This window comes from Salmo trutta, chromosome 38 (assembly GCF_901001165.1).
Source record: "Salmo trutta chromosome 38, fSalTru1.1, whole genome shotgun sequence".
Taxonomy (NCBI): Eukaryota; Metazoa; Chordata; class Actinopteri; order Salmoniformes; family Salmonidae; genus Salmo; species Salmo trutta.
The window spans coordinates 25,098,973-25,113,070 of NC_042994.1; the positions used below are offsets into that span (position 1 = coordinate 25,098,973).

The window sequence follows — 14,098 nt, forward strand, 5'->3', positions numbered from 1 at the left end:
CAATGGACGAAGGTATCTTCTGTAATTCCTTCACAGATAGAGATCTCAGCTACAGTACAAATCATTCGCAGATAGAGATCACAGCTACAGTACAAATCATTCACAGACAAAGATCCCAGCTACAGTACAAATCATTCACAGATAGAGATCATAGCTACAGTACAAATCATTCACAGATAGAGATCACAGCTACAGTACAAATCATTCACAGATAGAGATCATAGCTACAGTACAAATCATTCACAGATAGAAATCCCAGCTACAGTACAAATCATTCACAGATAGAGATCACAGCTACAGTACAAATCATTCACAGATAGAGATCATAGCTACAGTACAAATCATTCACAGATAGAGATCATAGCTACAGTACAAATCATTCACAGATAGAGATCACAGCTACAGTACAAATCATTCCAAGCAAACCGTTTGAAGCACACTTATTCAATCTTCCACAATTTTTCTTTTCAAATAGTTTATTTCATTTTCGTGCTTTATCAAAAAATAACTTTGATATCACGGGTAGAGCGAGGCTGCAGTAGCCTACTGGGGTTGCTGTTTAGCAAATGTTAAATTGTGAAATCACGATGTGTTTACAGTCATGACATACAAAACACACACAAAGTAGTTATATTACAGGGAACTTTGATGACCCAATGTAAAAACAAAAAATGGCTTGTAAACTTGTTTTAATGTGTGTCACTAGTAGATGATGAATTCAGTGTGATCACCATCGCAGACCATAAGATGCCCATATTATGCCATCATAAAGATGTTGTGACATGTGCCTCTGATGAGGACACACACACGCTAGAGCCAGCTATACCCTTCCTGTGACAAATGTATTACAAATAAACTGACAATACATTTACATTAGTATTCAGGCCCTTTACTCAGTTCTTTGTTGAAGCACCTTTGGCAGTGATTACAGCCTCAAGTCTTCTTGGGGTATGATGCTACAAGCTTGGCACACCTGTATTTGGGGAGTTTCTCCCATTATTCTCTGCAGATCCTCTCAAGCTCTGTCAGTTTGAATGGGGATCGACGCTGCAGCTATTTTCAGGTCTCTCCAGAGATGTTTGATCAGGTTCAAGCCCGGGTTCTGGCTGGGACACTCAAGGACTCAAGCCACCCCTACGTTGTCTTGGCTGTGTGTTTAGTGTTGTTGTCCTGTTGGAAGGTGAACCTTCGCTCCAGTCTGAGGTCCTGAGCGCTCTGGAGCAGGTTTTCATCAAGGATCTCTCCGTACTTTAATCTGTTCATCTTTCCCTCTACCAGTCCCTGCCGCTGAAAAACATCCCCACAGCATGACGCTGCCACCACAATGCTTCACCGAAGGGATGGTGCCAGGTTTCCTCCAGACGTGACCATTGGGTTCTTTGTCACTTCCCTGACAAAAGCCCTTCTCCCCGATTGCTCAGTTTGGCTGGGTGGCCAGCTCTAGGAAGAGTCTTGGTGGTTCCAAACTATTTCCATTTAAGAATGATGGAGGCTACTGTGTTCTTGGGGACCTTCAATGCTGTGGGGCGGCAGGTAGCCTAGTGGTTAGCGCTTTGGACTAGTAACCGAAAGGTTGCAAGATCAAATCCCTGAGCCGACTCAGTAAAAATCTGTCGTTCTGCCCCTGAACAAGGCAGTTAACCCACTGTTCCTAGGCCATCATTGAAAATAAGAATTTGTTCTTAACTGACTTTCCTACATAAATAAATAAAAAATGCTGCAGAATTGTTTTTGCTACCCTTCCCCAGATCTGTGCCTCGCCACAATCCTGTCTCCTTTGACCTCATGGCTTTGTTTTTGCTCTGACATGCACTGTCAACTGTGGAACCTTACATAAACAGGTGTGTGCCTTTCCAAATCCTGTTCAATCAATTGAATTTACCACAGGTGGACTCCAATCAAGTTGTAGAATCATCTCAAGGATGATCAATGGTAACACGATGCATCTGAGCTCAATTTCGAGTCTCATAGCAAAAGGGTCTGAATACTTACAGGGAGGAAAAAAAGTATTTGATCCCCTGCAGATTTTGTACGTTTGCCCACTGACAAAGAAATGATCAGTCTATAATTTTAATGGTAGGTTTATTTGAACAGTGAGAGACAGATTAACAACAACAAAAAAACGAGAAAAACGCATGTCAAAAATGTTATAAAATGATTAGGATTTTAATGAGGGAAATAAGTATTTGACCCCTCTGCAAAACATGACTTAGTACTTGGTGGCAAAACCCTTGCTGGCAATCACAGAGGTTAGACGTTTCCTGTAGTTGGCCACCAGGTTTGCACACATCTCAGGAGGGATTTTGTCCCACTCCTCTTTGCAGATCTTTTCCAATTCATTAAGGTTTCGAGGCTGACGTTTGGCAACTCGAACCTTCAGCTCCCTCCACATATTTTCTATGGGATTAAGGTCTGGAGACTGGCTAGGCCACTCCAGGACCTTAATGTGCTTCTTCTCGAGCCACTCCTTTGTTGCCTTGGCCGTGTGTTTTGGGTCATTGTCATGCTGGAATACCCATCCACGACCCATTTTCAATGCCCTGGCTGAGGGAAGGAGGTTCTCACCCAAGATTTGACGGTACATGGCCCCGTCCATCGTCCCTTTGATGCAGTGAAGTTGTCTTCTCCCCTTAGCAGAAAAACACCCCCAAAGCATAATGTTTCCACCTCCATGTTTGACGGTGGGGATTGTGTTCTTGGGGTCATAGGCAGCATTCCTCCTCCTCCTCCAAACACGGCGAGTTGAGTTGATGCCAAAGAGCTCCATTTTGGTCTCATCTGACCACAACACTTTCACCCAGTTGTCCTCTGAATCATTCAGATGTTCATTGGCAAACTTCAGACGGGCATGTATATGTGCTTTCTTGAGCAGGGGGACCTTGCGGTGCGCTGCAGGATTTCAGTCCTTCACGGCGTAGTGTGTTACCAATTGTTTTCTTGGTGACTATGGTCCCAGCTGCCTTGAGATCATTGACAAGATCCTCCCGTGTAGTTCTGGGCTGATTCCTCACCGTTCTCATGATCATTGCAACTCCACGAGGTGAGATCTTGCATGGAGCCCCAGGCCGACAGTTATTTTGTGTTTCATCCATTTGCGAATAATCGCACCAACTGTTGTCACCTTCTCACCAAGCTACTTGGCGATGGTCTTGTAGCCCATTCCAGCCTTGTGTAGGTCTACAATCTTGTCCCTGACATCCTTTGAGAGCTCTTTGGTCTTGGCCATGGTGGAGAGTTTGGAATCTGATTGATTGATTGCTTCTGTGGACAGGTGTCTTTTATACAGGTAACAAACTGAGATTAGGAGCACTCCCTTTGAGTGTGCTCCTAATCTCAGCTCGTTACCTGTATAAAAGACACCTGGGAGCCAGAAATCTTTCTGATTGAGAGGGGGTCAAATACTTATTTCCCTCATTAAAATGCAAATCAATTTCTAACATTTTTTACATGCGTTTTTCTGGATTTTTTTGTTGTTATTCTGTCTCTCACTTCAAATAAACCTACCATTAAAATTATAGACTGATTTTTCTGTCAGTGGCAAACGTGCAAAATCAGCAGGGGATCAAATACTTTTTTCCCTCACAATATGTAAATAAGACATTTCTGTTTTATATTTCTAATAAATGGCCACAAAATGTTTTACCTGTTTTCACTTTCTCATTATGGGGTATTGTGATGTCATTATGGTGTATTGTGTGTAGACTGAGGAAAAAATCTATTTAATCCATTTTAGAATAAGGCTGTAACGTAACAAAATGTGGAAAAAGTCAAGGGGTCTGAATACTTTCCGAATGCACTGTATTGCTGTACATCAGTGGTTCCCAAACTTTTTATAGTCCCGTATCCCTTCAAACATTCAACCTCCAGCTGTGTACCACCTCTAGCACCAGGGTCAGCACACTCTCAAATGTTGTTTTTTTGCCATCATTGTAAGCCTGCCACACACACACTATACAATACATTTATTAAACATAAGAATGAGTGTGAGTTTTTGTCACAACCCGGCTCGTGGGAAGTGGCAGAGCTCTTATAGGACCAGGGCACAAATAATAATAATAAATCATTTCGCTCTTTATTTAGCCATCTTACATAAAGCCTTATTTGTTCATCAAACATTGTTAATAACTCACCACAGGTTAATGAGAAGGGTGTGCTTGAAAGGATGCACATAACTCTGCAATGTTGGGTTGTATTGGAGAGTCTCAGTCTTAAATCATTTTCCACACACAGTCTGTGCCTGTATTTGGTTTTCATGCTAGTGAGGGCCGAGAATCCACTCTCACATAGGTACATGGTTGCAAAGGGCATCAGTGTCTTAACAGCACGATTTGCCAAGGCAAGAAACTCTGAGTGCAGCCCTATCCAGAAGCCTGCCAGTGGCTTCTGATTTTTAAATTCAATTTTCACAGAACCGCTTGTTGTAATGTTCGATGAGGCTCTCTTGTTCAGATATCGGAAAGTGGACTGGTGGCAGGGCATGAAAGGGATTACGAATCCTGTTGTTTGTGTTATCCGTTTCGGGAAAGTACTTGCGTAATTGCGCACCCAGCTCACTTAGGTGAGTCGCTATATCACATTTGACATTGTCCTTAAGCTTCAGTTCATTTGCACACAAAAAAATCATACAATGATGGAAAGACCTGTGTGTTGTCCTTGTTAATGCAGACAGAGAAGAGCTCCAACTTCTTCATCATAGCCTCAATTTTGTCCCGCACATTGAATATAGTTGCGGAGAGTTCCTGTAATCCTAGATCAGATCATTCAGGCGAGAAAAAACATCACCCAGATAGGACAGTCGTGTGAGAAACTCCTCATCATGCAAGCGGTCAGACAAGTGAAAATGATGGTCAGTAAATAAAACTACAAATAAAGCTTGTCTCACAATTCAAAAAAATGTGTCAATACTTTGCCCCTTGATAACCAGCACATTTCTGTATGTTGTAAAAGCTTTACATGGTTGCTGCCCATATCATTGCATAGTGCAGAAAATACACGAGAGTTCAGGGGCCTTGCTTTACCAAAGTTAACCATTTTCACTGTAGTGTCCAAAACGTACTTCAAGCGGTCAGGTATTCCCTTGGCAACAAGAGCCTCTTGTGGATGCTGCAGTTTACCCAAGTGGCATCGGGAGCAACTGCTTGCACACGCGTTAACATTCCACTATGTCTCCCTGTCATGGCTTTTGCACCATCAGTACAGATACCAACACGAGCAGCAGCTACTTTAGGCTACATATGGACCGTTAGTGGAATTCCCGCGAGAGAGTAACGGTTAATGTGATTAGATGTTAATTATTTGACTAGGCTTCCTGCATTTGACATTGTGTTGTTACTTCGCTGAACACTAGATGGTTTAATTGTATTTTTGTCAGTGAAACGAGGCTACTCAGGCGAGATAAAAACCTCACCCAAATGTATAGCCCTGTTGGAAAATATAAATGGACTGATTGAAAATGTGAAATTAAAATAAAAAATAATAATATTGTAACGACCCGGTATTGTGTTCTGTGTTCGTGGGTGTGTTATGGTTCTCATGGCTACTAGCAGGGGTTGAATGTGTCAGGACAGAGGGAAAGGGTGGGGGTATGATGGGTAATCCCGCGGGATTTGGAAATGCATAAATAGGGATTACTGTCTCATCTCTCGCTCTCTTTCTGTTCGGGCTTTGATCTGTCCTTATGGGGGTGACCCTTAACCCGACATGGTGTAATTGTGTACGTTCGGTATTTAGCGGCGTGGGCTGTGGCCACAACAATAGCCCAGTTTAGGAATAAACCTGTGTTCTAACCTGCACACCTGGAGTCCGTCTCTTTTCCTTTTATGACCCAGCCGGGTCATTACATTGGTGTCAGAAGTGCTTTCGAACTACGGGATCGAGACTAGGCGAGTTAGCTGTTCAGTATAGGCCGGGTTGGCTTTAGCGTAACTCGCATCTACGGTCATGATGCTTGGGGCGAGGCAGGAAATTAAGGAAGAGTCGGACAAAGTGTCCGTTGTGGGCTCGGGGGTACCCGGTTGGGAGGGTCGGGCGGCGACTGCCGTAGATGAGCTGGAGAGCCACATGGCGGGAGTTAAATTGTCAGTCAGCAAGATGGCAGAACTGGCGGGTTTTCCTTCACTCCGCTCGAGAGCAGACGTCACGGCGACGGGGATATCGACGTCACCGGGTGCGGAAATGGCGGGGCCTGCGTATGTAAACAGAGATGGCGGCGGCCTATTGCCATTAGCCACGGTAGCGGCTAAACTACCAAAGTTCAATGGACAAGGTAAATGGGAAGTTATTTTCACTCAATTCGAGTTGTTGGCTGCAGCCGGGAGGTGGTCTGACGAGACGAAAGCGTTACAGCTTGCCCTGAGCCTGGCAGAGGAGGCGTCGGAATGCCTGTTAACGCTAGCCCCGGACGAGAGGGGCGACAACGGTGCGCTAGTGGAGGCATTGGGGGGCCGTTTCGGCAGCGACGCGCAGCCCAACATGCTGCGGATTGAACTGAGTAACAAAAAGAGACTTCAGGGGGAATCATTAAAGGCGTTGGCAAGTGGTATTCTGAGCCTGACCAGGCGGGCTTATGCAACTATGCCGATTGGGGTGCAAGACGAGCTGGCACGGGACAGTTTTATCAGAGCGCTCTCTTCCACCGAACTGGGTAAGCATGTTCAGATGGCGGACCCACCATCTCTGCGGGCTGCAGTGGAGATAGCCAGGAAGAGGGAGCTGATCTGGGGTGAGGGAGTGAGAGTGGAAGTCGCCAGTCAACCAGAGGTGAGAGCAGCGGTGGCTGGGGTGCCAGGGGTCAAGAAACCAGAGTGGGCCGACGAGTTGTGCGGGCTAGTCAAGACTGCTTCGCTTGTCATGGAGAGGGGCTCCAGGCAGCGTCGCAGTGTCAGCTCAACTCCTATTGTCTGCTGGGGTTGTGGCCAGCCTGGCCACATTCAGCGGGAGTGTGGCAGATTACCCCGTCACCAGGGAAACGACGGCGGGTTCTCGCGCAGGGGGCAGCGCGGACCCAACCCCCCGCCCCCAAACCCACTGTAAGCAAAAGAGGTACCCAGCAGCGCAGACAAGAGGGTGGGGACCTGCTCCCCCAGGGTGTAGCTGCCGCCGTGTTTCCTAGTCCGGTAGTTGTGGTGGGACGTACCACCGTTGGGGACTTCTGTAATGTCATCGTCAAGGTAGAGGGGGTGGAATGTTTGGCCCTGGTCGACACGGGCTCTACAGTAACCCTGGTGAGACCAGACATACTACCTGTTGGGGTGCGGGTGGAGCCGACCCTTGTCCAGCTACGGACTGTCACGGAGGAGCTAGCCCCCATGTTAGGGAAGTGTCAGCTATCTGTGACTGTGGGGGGGGAGAACTGTGGGGTGTCCGGCATGGGTAGCAGCGGTGCAGGACCCCTGTATACTGGGAATGGACTTTTTGAAAAACTGTGGGGCTCAGTTGGACTTAGCGTCGGGCACTTTGAGGCTGTCGGGGGGGCCCACAGTGGGAATGTCGACTTCGGGAGGGCCAGCAGGGGGCAGGGCTGTCCCTCCGTCTTCCTCCAAGCTTGCAGAAACTCCACCGGTCATCCCGGCTGCTCCCTTGGTCGTTGTGCCATTCCAGCAGCTGTCTCCGGCGGCGACGGCCTTCACTCCCCATCATGGTGCAAGCACAGGCAGCTCAGTAGCCCAAAACACACTGGCTCCTTCACCCCATCAGCCCGACGGGGGGAAGGAGGAAGCTATAGACGCCGTTGAGGCTGTGTGGCTGAAGAACTGTCAGGGTCTGGATGAGGGACAACAGAGACAGTTAAAGCAGCTGCTGTTGGACTTTAAAGATAGCTTCGCTTGGGGGGAAGATGAGGTAGGACAAACGCACCTAGTTCAAGCACGAAATAGACAATGGGGACGCCCGACCCATTAAAATTCGGCCCCGTCGTATTCCCCTTGCCAGGAGGGAAGCAGCAGACACAGCTATTGTTGACATGTTGCGGGCTGATTTCATTGAGCCATCAGATAGCCCATGGTCCGCGCCGGTCGTCATGGTGCCTAAGAAAGGGGGTAAACTTAGGTTTTGTGTTGACTACAGGGGCCTAAATTCTGTCACCACTAAAGACTCTTATCCCCTACCGAGGATTGATGAGTCGCTAGACCACGTGAGAGGGTCCTCGTGGTTCTCCTCCCTTGATCTGCGCAGTGGCTACTGGCAGGTGCCCCTCTCGCCAGGGGCACGTGAAAAAACGGCCTTCTCCACAGATAGGGGCCATTGGCAGTTCAAGGTGCTGTGCTTCGGGCTCTGTAATGCTCCTGCCACCTTTGAGAGGCTCATGGACAGAGTGCTGGCGGGGGTTCCGAGAGACGAGTGTGTTGTGTACCTAGACGACATATTGGTGCACGGCACATCGTTTGAGGGGGCACTGGGGGCAATTAGGCGAGTGTTGGAGAGGATCTCGGGGGCGGGGCTAAAATTACATCCGGGAAAGTGCCATTTCATGCAAAGGGAGGTGGCGTTCCTGGGGCATCAGCTGGGTGGTGAGGGCATCAGCACGATGCCAGACAAAGTAGAGGCTGTGAGGGGGTGGCCAGTTCCAGGGGGGAAAAAAGAGGTTAAGAGCTTCCTGGGGCTGGCATCCTACTATCGTAGGTTTGTGAAGGGGTTTGCGGGGGTAGCGGCTCCTTTGAACCACCTTCTCAAGGAGGACACTGTTTTTCAGTGGACCGAAGAGCACCAGCGGGCGTTTGAGGCCCTCAAACGTGCCCTGATGGAGGCTCCTGTCCTGGCCTCACCAGACCCAAACCGTCCGTTCATCCTGGACACCGACGCAAGCAATGAGGGTTTGGGGGCTGTGCTGGCTCAGCGTGGTCCTGATGGGGAACACGTAGTAGCTTATTACAGCAGAACTTTTGATAAGGCTGAGAAACGCTACTACGTGACAAGGAGAGAGCTTTTGGCTGTCGTGGCAGCAGTACGCCATTTCAAGTACTACCTGGGGGGCTTGCCGTTTGTGGTCCGGACGGATCACTCCGCCCTGCAGTGGCTTCTCTCCTTCAAGGAGCCAGAGGGTCAGATTGCCCGCTGGCTGGAGGAGCTGCAACCCTACGACTTCCAGGTGGAGCACAGAGCCGGCCTTCGCCACAGCAATGCAGACGCCTTGTCCCGCCGCCCGTGTGCTGAGGATGGCTGTGGGTACTGCGCCAAACGGGTGGAGCGAGAGAGAGAACTGTGCAGGGAGGAGGGAGTCACCGCCACGGTGAGTCAGCTGAGGGTGACAGAGTGCCGGGAGCTTGAGGCTGTGGACGTTGGGGAGTGGAGGCGTCGCCAGGAGGAGGACGCAGAGCTGCGTCCTGTGCTGCGGTGGGTGGAAGAGAGAAGACGACCGCCGTGGGGGGAAGTAGCCCCTCTATCACCAGTCACCAAGGGGCTGTGGGCTAAATTCACAGTCCTTAGAGTGGCTGAGGGAGTGCTCCAGAGGGGGTGGAAAAAGCCAGCGACTGGAGAAATTACGTGGCAGGTAGTGGTGCCCAAAAGGCTGTAGGGGAGCGTGTTACAGCAGCTTCATGGGGGAGTTGGCGCAGGGCATTTTGGGGTCTCCAAAACGTTAAAGCGCGTGCGTAAAGGCTTCTATTGAGCCAGGCACAGGAGGGATGTTGAGGACTTTTGTAGGCAGTGCGATGAGTGTGCTGCTAAAAAAGGACCTCCAGGTCAGTCACACGCCCTCCTACAACAATTCCCAGTAGGGGAGCCCATGGAGAGACTGGGGGTAGACATAGTGGGGCCGTTTCCAACCACAGACAGCGGTAACAGGTGGATTCTAACCGCTATGGACTACTTCACCAAGTGGCCGGAGGCTTACGCTCTCCCAGACCAGGAGGCAGCGACAGTAGCTGATGCGTTGGTGGGGGGAATAATCAGTCGGTTTGGGGTGCCACAGTCTATTCACAGCGACCAGGGGAGAAACTTCGAGTCACGGGTGTTCTCAGAGTTGTGTAGACGGTTAGGCGCGGAGAAGACGCGCACTACGCCACTTCACCCCCAGAGTGATGGGCTGGTGGAAAGATTTAACAGAACGTTAGCACAGCAGCTGGCCATCGTTACCTCAAAACACCAGAGACATTGGGACACCCACTTACCGTTTATTCTTATGGCATGTAGGTCGGCTGTTCAAGAATCGACTGCGTGCTCCCCAGCGCTACTAATGTTAGGTCGTGAGTTGCGCACCCCAGCCGAACTGACGTTTGGTCACCCTCCTGATAATGACGACGGGGTTTTGCCTGGCCCGAACTATGTGTGTCGTCTGCAGAACCGGTTAGAAGCGGCTCACACCTTCGCAAGAGAGCAACTCGAGAACGCAGGGGTCCGCCACAAGCGCCACTACGACTCGCGCGCTAGGGGGAGGCACTTTGGAGCGGGAGAATGTGTGTGGCTTCACAACCCCACGCGCAAGAAGGGGCGGTGCCCAAAGCTGGACAGTGCATGGGTGGGGCCGTGTCTGGTGATAGAGAGAGTGGGGGAGGTGACGTACCGGGTGGAGGTCCCCCCACGGAGCAGGAAGGTGGTGGTCCACCGGGACCGATTGGCACCCTACAGAGGGAGGAAAACGGTAGGAAATGGGAGTGAGGTCTCTGATGTGAGCCCACGGGAACAGTCTAACGAGGAGACTCTAGCGCAACCTGAGCCTGGGATGGGGGCTGCTTCTTCGGAGGGCGCTGGAAATGACATTGGGGCAGATGAGTGTTCTGGGGGTTCACCGGTGAGAGCCACGGGGAGGCCCAAGAGACTGATGCGACCTCCGGGTCGTTTTAAGGATTTTGTTGTGTAACCCTAGGGGCTAGGGTTTAGAAAGGGGGGGGCTATGTAACGACCCGGTATTGTGTTCTGTGTTCGTGGGTGTGTTATGGTTCTCATGGCTACTAGCAGGGGTTGAATGTGTCAGGACAGAGGGAAAGGGTGGGGGGTATGATGGGTAATCCCACGGGATTTGGAAATGCATAAATAGGGATTACTGTCTCATCTCTCGCTCTCTTTCTGTTCGGGCTTTGATCTGTCCTTATGGGGGTGACCCTTAACCCGACATGGTGTAATTGTGTACGTTCGGTATTTAGCGGCGTGGGCTGTGGCCACAACAATAGCCCAGTTTAGGAATAAACCTGTGTTCTAACCTGCACACCTGGAGTCCGTCTCTTTTCCTTTTATGACCCAGCCGGGTCATTACAATATATATACATATTAATCATATTAATATTAATCATATTTTTATTTGGCGTACCCCCGACGGCATTGCGCGTAACCCAGTTTGCTGAACATGCTTGGGATTAGTTGTAGCTATCGTCTCGTGCACCAAAGACTGAAGCGACGATGAGTTGACAGCGTTTTGCGAGTGTCGGCTCACTTGACTGCTAGATACATTTCGAGCAATATAGTTTAAAGCAAACGAGATCTGAAACTGACATTTGATTTGTAATCACTAAATGACTAATGAATACTGAAATTAAGTTGGCTAGCTAGCCTTCTTAGCTACCTAACTATCGGCCTATTTAGCCAGGCTAACTTACTAGCCAGTGATCCGAGGAGCCAATGGATGTCATGTTAAAAATGAACAATTCACACTTCATATATTTTGGCATTGACACTTAATAACAAATAATATGGTGATTCACAATACAGCGTACTGAAGACAAACTTGCTTGCTATATACTGAAGACAAACTGAAGACAAACTTGCTTGCTATATACTGTTAGCTTCCAATGGCTAGCTAGCTAGAGCAAAAGGCGGCTAATTGTGGATCTGGTGCACGTGGACAAATAATCTGACTACTAAATGATGCTTTCTGTATTTGCAAATGTTTTCGAATATGTTACAAAGCTTGATTTTCACCTTGACACTTGATTTTGTAAGGTCTTGTTGTTGTAGCCCTCTTTTACCAGAACGAGATATGTGCTGACAACGCGAGAATACAGATCTGCATTCTCAAGACTGTTATGGCTGCGCTAGATGCTCACATTGCGCATCTCCATTAAATCTTTCATTATGAACAGGATAGGATATTCTACCCAGTTGTTTGGAGATCTTCAGGCCAGATCATATGTGAAGCGGCTTGAAGACCCACACTGGTGAAATAAATACACTTGTTTGTACACAAGCAAGCTGTTTTTATTTTATTATGGTTGCGATAGGGCCATCTTCTTCTTGGAGCGACTACACATATTGTTAAATCACAACTTCACTCATCTTTTTTTTCAGGTTGCATAATCATAACAATACCTTATTGACCAAACAGGCATCCTGAATAATTCCCTAACCCAGCATTAAGAAGGTATGCTGAATGATTCCCTGAACCAGCATTAAGAAGGTATGCTGAATGATTCCCTGAACCAGCATTAAGAAGGTATGCTGAATGATTCCCTGAACCAGCATTAAGAAGGTATGCTGAATGATTCCCTGAACCAGCATTAAGAAGGTATGCTGAATGATTCCCTGAACCAGCATTAAGAAGGTATGCTGAATGATTCCCTGAACCAGCATTAAGAAGCATGACAACAAGTATCCTGAATGATTCTCAAACCCAGCATTAAGAAGGTATGCTGAATGATTCCCTGAACCAGCATTAAGAAGTTATCCTGAATGATTCCCTAACCCAGCATTAAGATGGTATCCTGAATGCAATGGTTGAAAAAGTACCCAATCGTCATACTTGAGTAAAAATAAAGCTACATTAATAGAAAATGACTCCGGTAAAAGTGAAAGTCACCCAGTAAAATACTACTTAGGTAAAAGTCTAAAAGTATTTGGTTTCAAAAGTAAAAGTATAAATCATTAAAACATATTTTTCCTTATATTAAGCAAACCAGGCGGCACAGGTTTAGTATTTTTTTTTATTTATTTACGGATAGCCAGGAACACACTCCAACACTCAGAAATAATTTACATATCATTGTGTTTAGTGATACTGCCAGAGCAGAGGCAGTAGTGATGACCAGGGATGTTCTCTTGATACGTGTGCTGTCACTGCTGCCTACAAGGAGAAGACCACAAGAACAGGCTGATGAAATGTAAGGGGTACCATGTATAGTTCAAAAACATTTCAGAGGAACATCAGCCACTGTGTAGTGCAACCAGTCAGCTAGAACTAAGAGCAGCAGAGAAAGCACTAAAACACCAGCCCCTAGAGTTATGTAAAGTTAACTACCTCTCCACAAAACACCAGCCCCTAGAGATATGTAGTCCAGTACCTCTCCACAAAACACCAGCCACTAGAGATATGTAGTCCAGTACCTCTCCACAAAACACCAGCCCCTAGAGATATGTAGTCCAGTACCTTTCCACAAAACACCAGCCCCTAGAGGTATGTAATGTCCACTACCTATCCACAAAACACCAGCCCCTAGAGGTATGTAATGTCCACTACCTATCCACAAAACACCAGCCCCTAGAGGTATGTAAAGTCAACTCCCTCTCCACAAAACACCAGCCCCTAGAGGTATGTAATGTCCACTACCTATCCACAAAACACCAGCCCCTAGAGGTATGTAATGTCCACTACCTCTCCACAAAACACCAGCCCCTAGAGGTATGTAATGTCCACTACCTATCCACAAAACACCAGCCCCTAGAGGTATGTAATGTCCACTACCTCTCCACAAAACACCAGCCCCTAGAGGTATGTAATGTCCACTACCTATCCACAAAACACCAGCCCCTAGAGGTATGTAATGTCCACTACCTATCCACAAAACACCAGCCCCTAGAGGTATGTAATGTCCACTACCTCTCCACAAAACACCAGCCCCTAGAGGTATGTAATGTCCACTACCTATCCACAAAACACCAGCCCCTAGAGGTATGTAATGTCCACTACCTATCCACAAAACACCAGCCCCTAGAGGTATGTAATGTCCACTACCTATCCACAAAACACCAGCCCCTAGAGATATGTAATGTCCACTCCCTCTCCACAAAACACCAGCCCCTAGAGGTATGTAATGTCCACTACCTATCCACAAAACACCAGCCCCTAGATGTATGTAATGTCCACTCCCTATCCACAAAACACCAGCCCCTAGAGGTATGTAATGTCCACTCCCTCTCCACAAAACAAAACACCAGACTGTTAAACCTAGTAGGT

At 48.0% G+C, this 14,098-nt stretch overlaps 1 protein-coding gene across 1 annotated transcript; it reads left to right on the forward strand.

Moving 5' to 3' along the window:
- The first annotated feature begins 5,940 nt into the window (after nucleotides 1-5,940).
- On the forward strand, nucleotides 5,941-10,888 carry LOC115178562 (uncharacterized). Its single transcript, XM_029739818.1, is given in 4 exon segments — nucleotides 5,941-7,028; nucleotides 7,112-7,337; nucleotides 7,435-7,759; nucleotides 7,875-10,888. Coding segments are annotated over 4 exon segments (4,560 nt in total). The 3' UTR covers nucleotides 10,796-10,888.
- The last annotated feature ends 3,210 nt before the right edge of the window (nucleotides 10,889-14,098 follow it).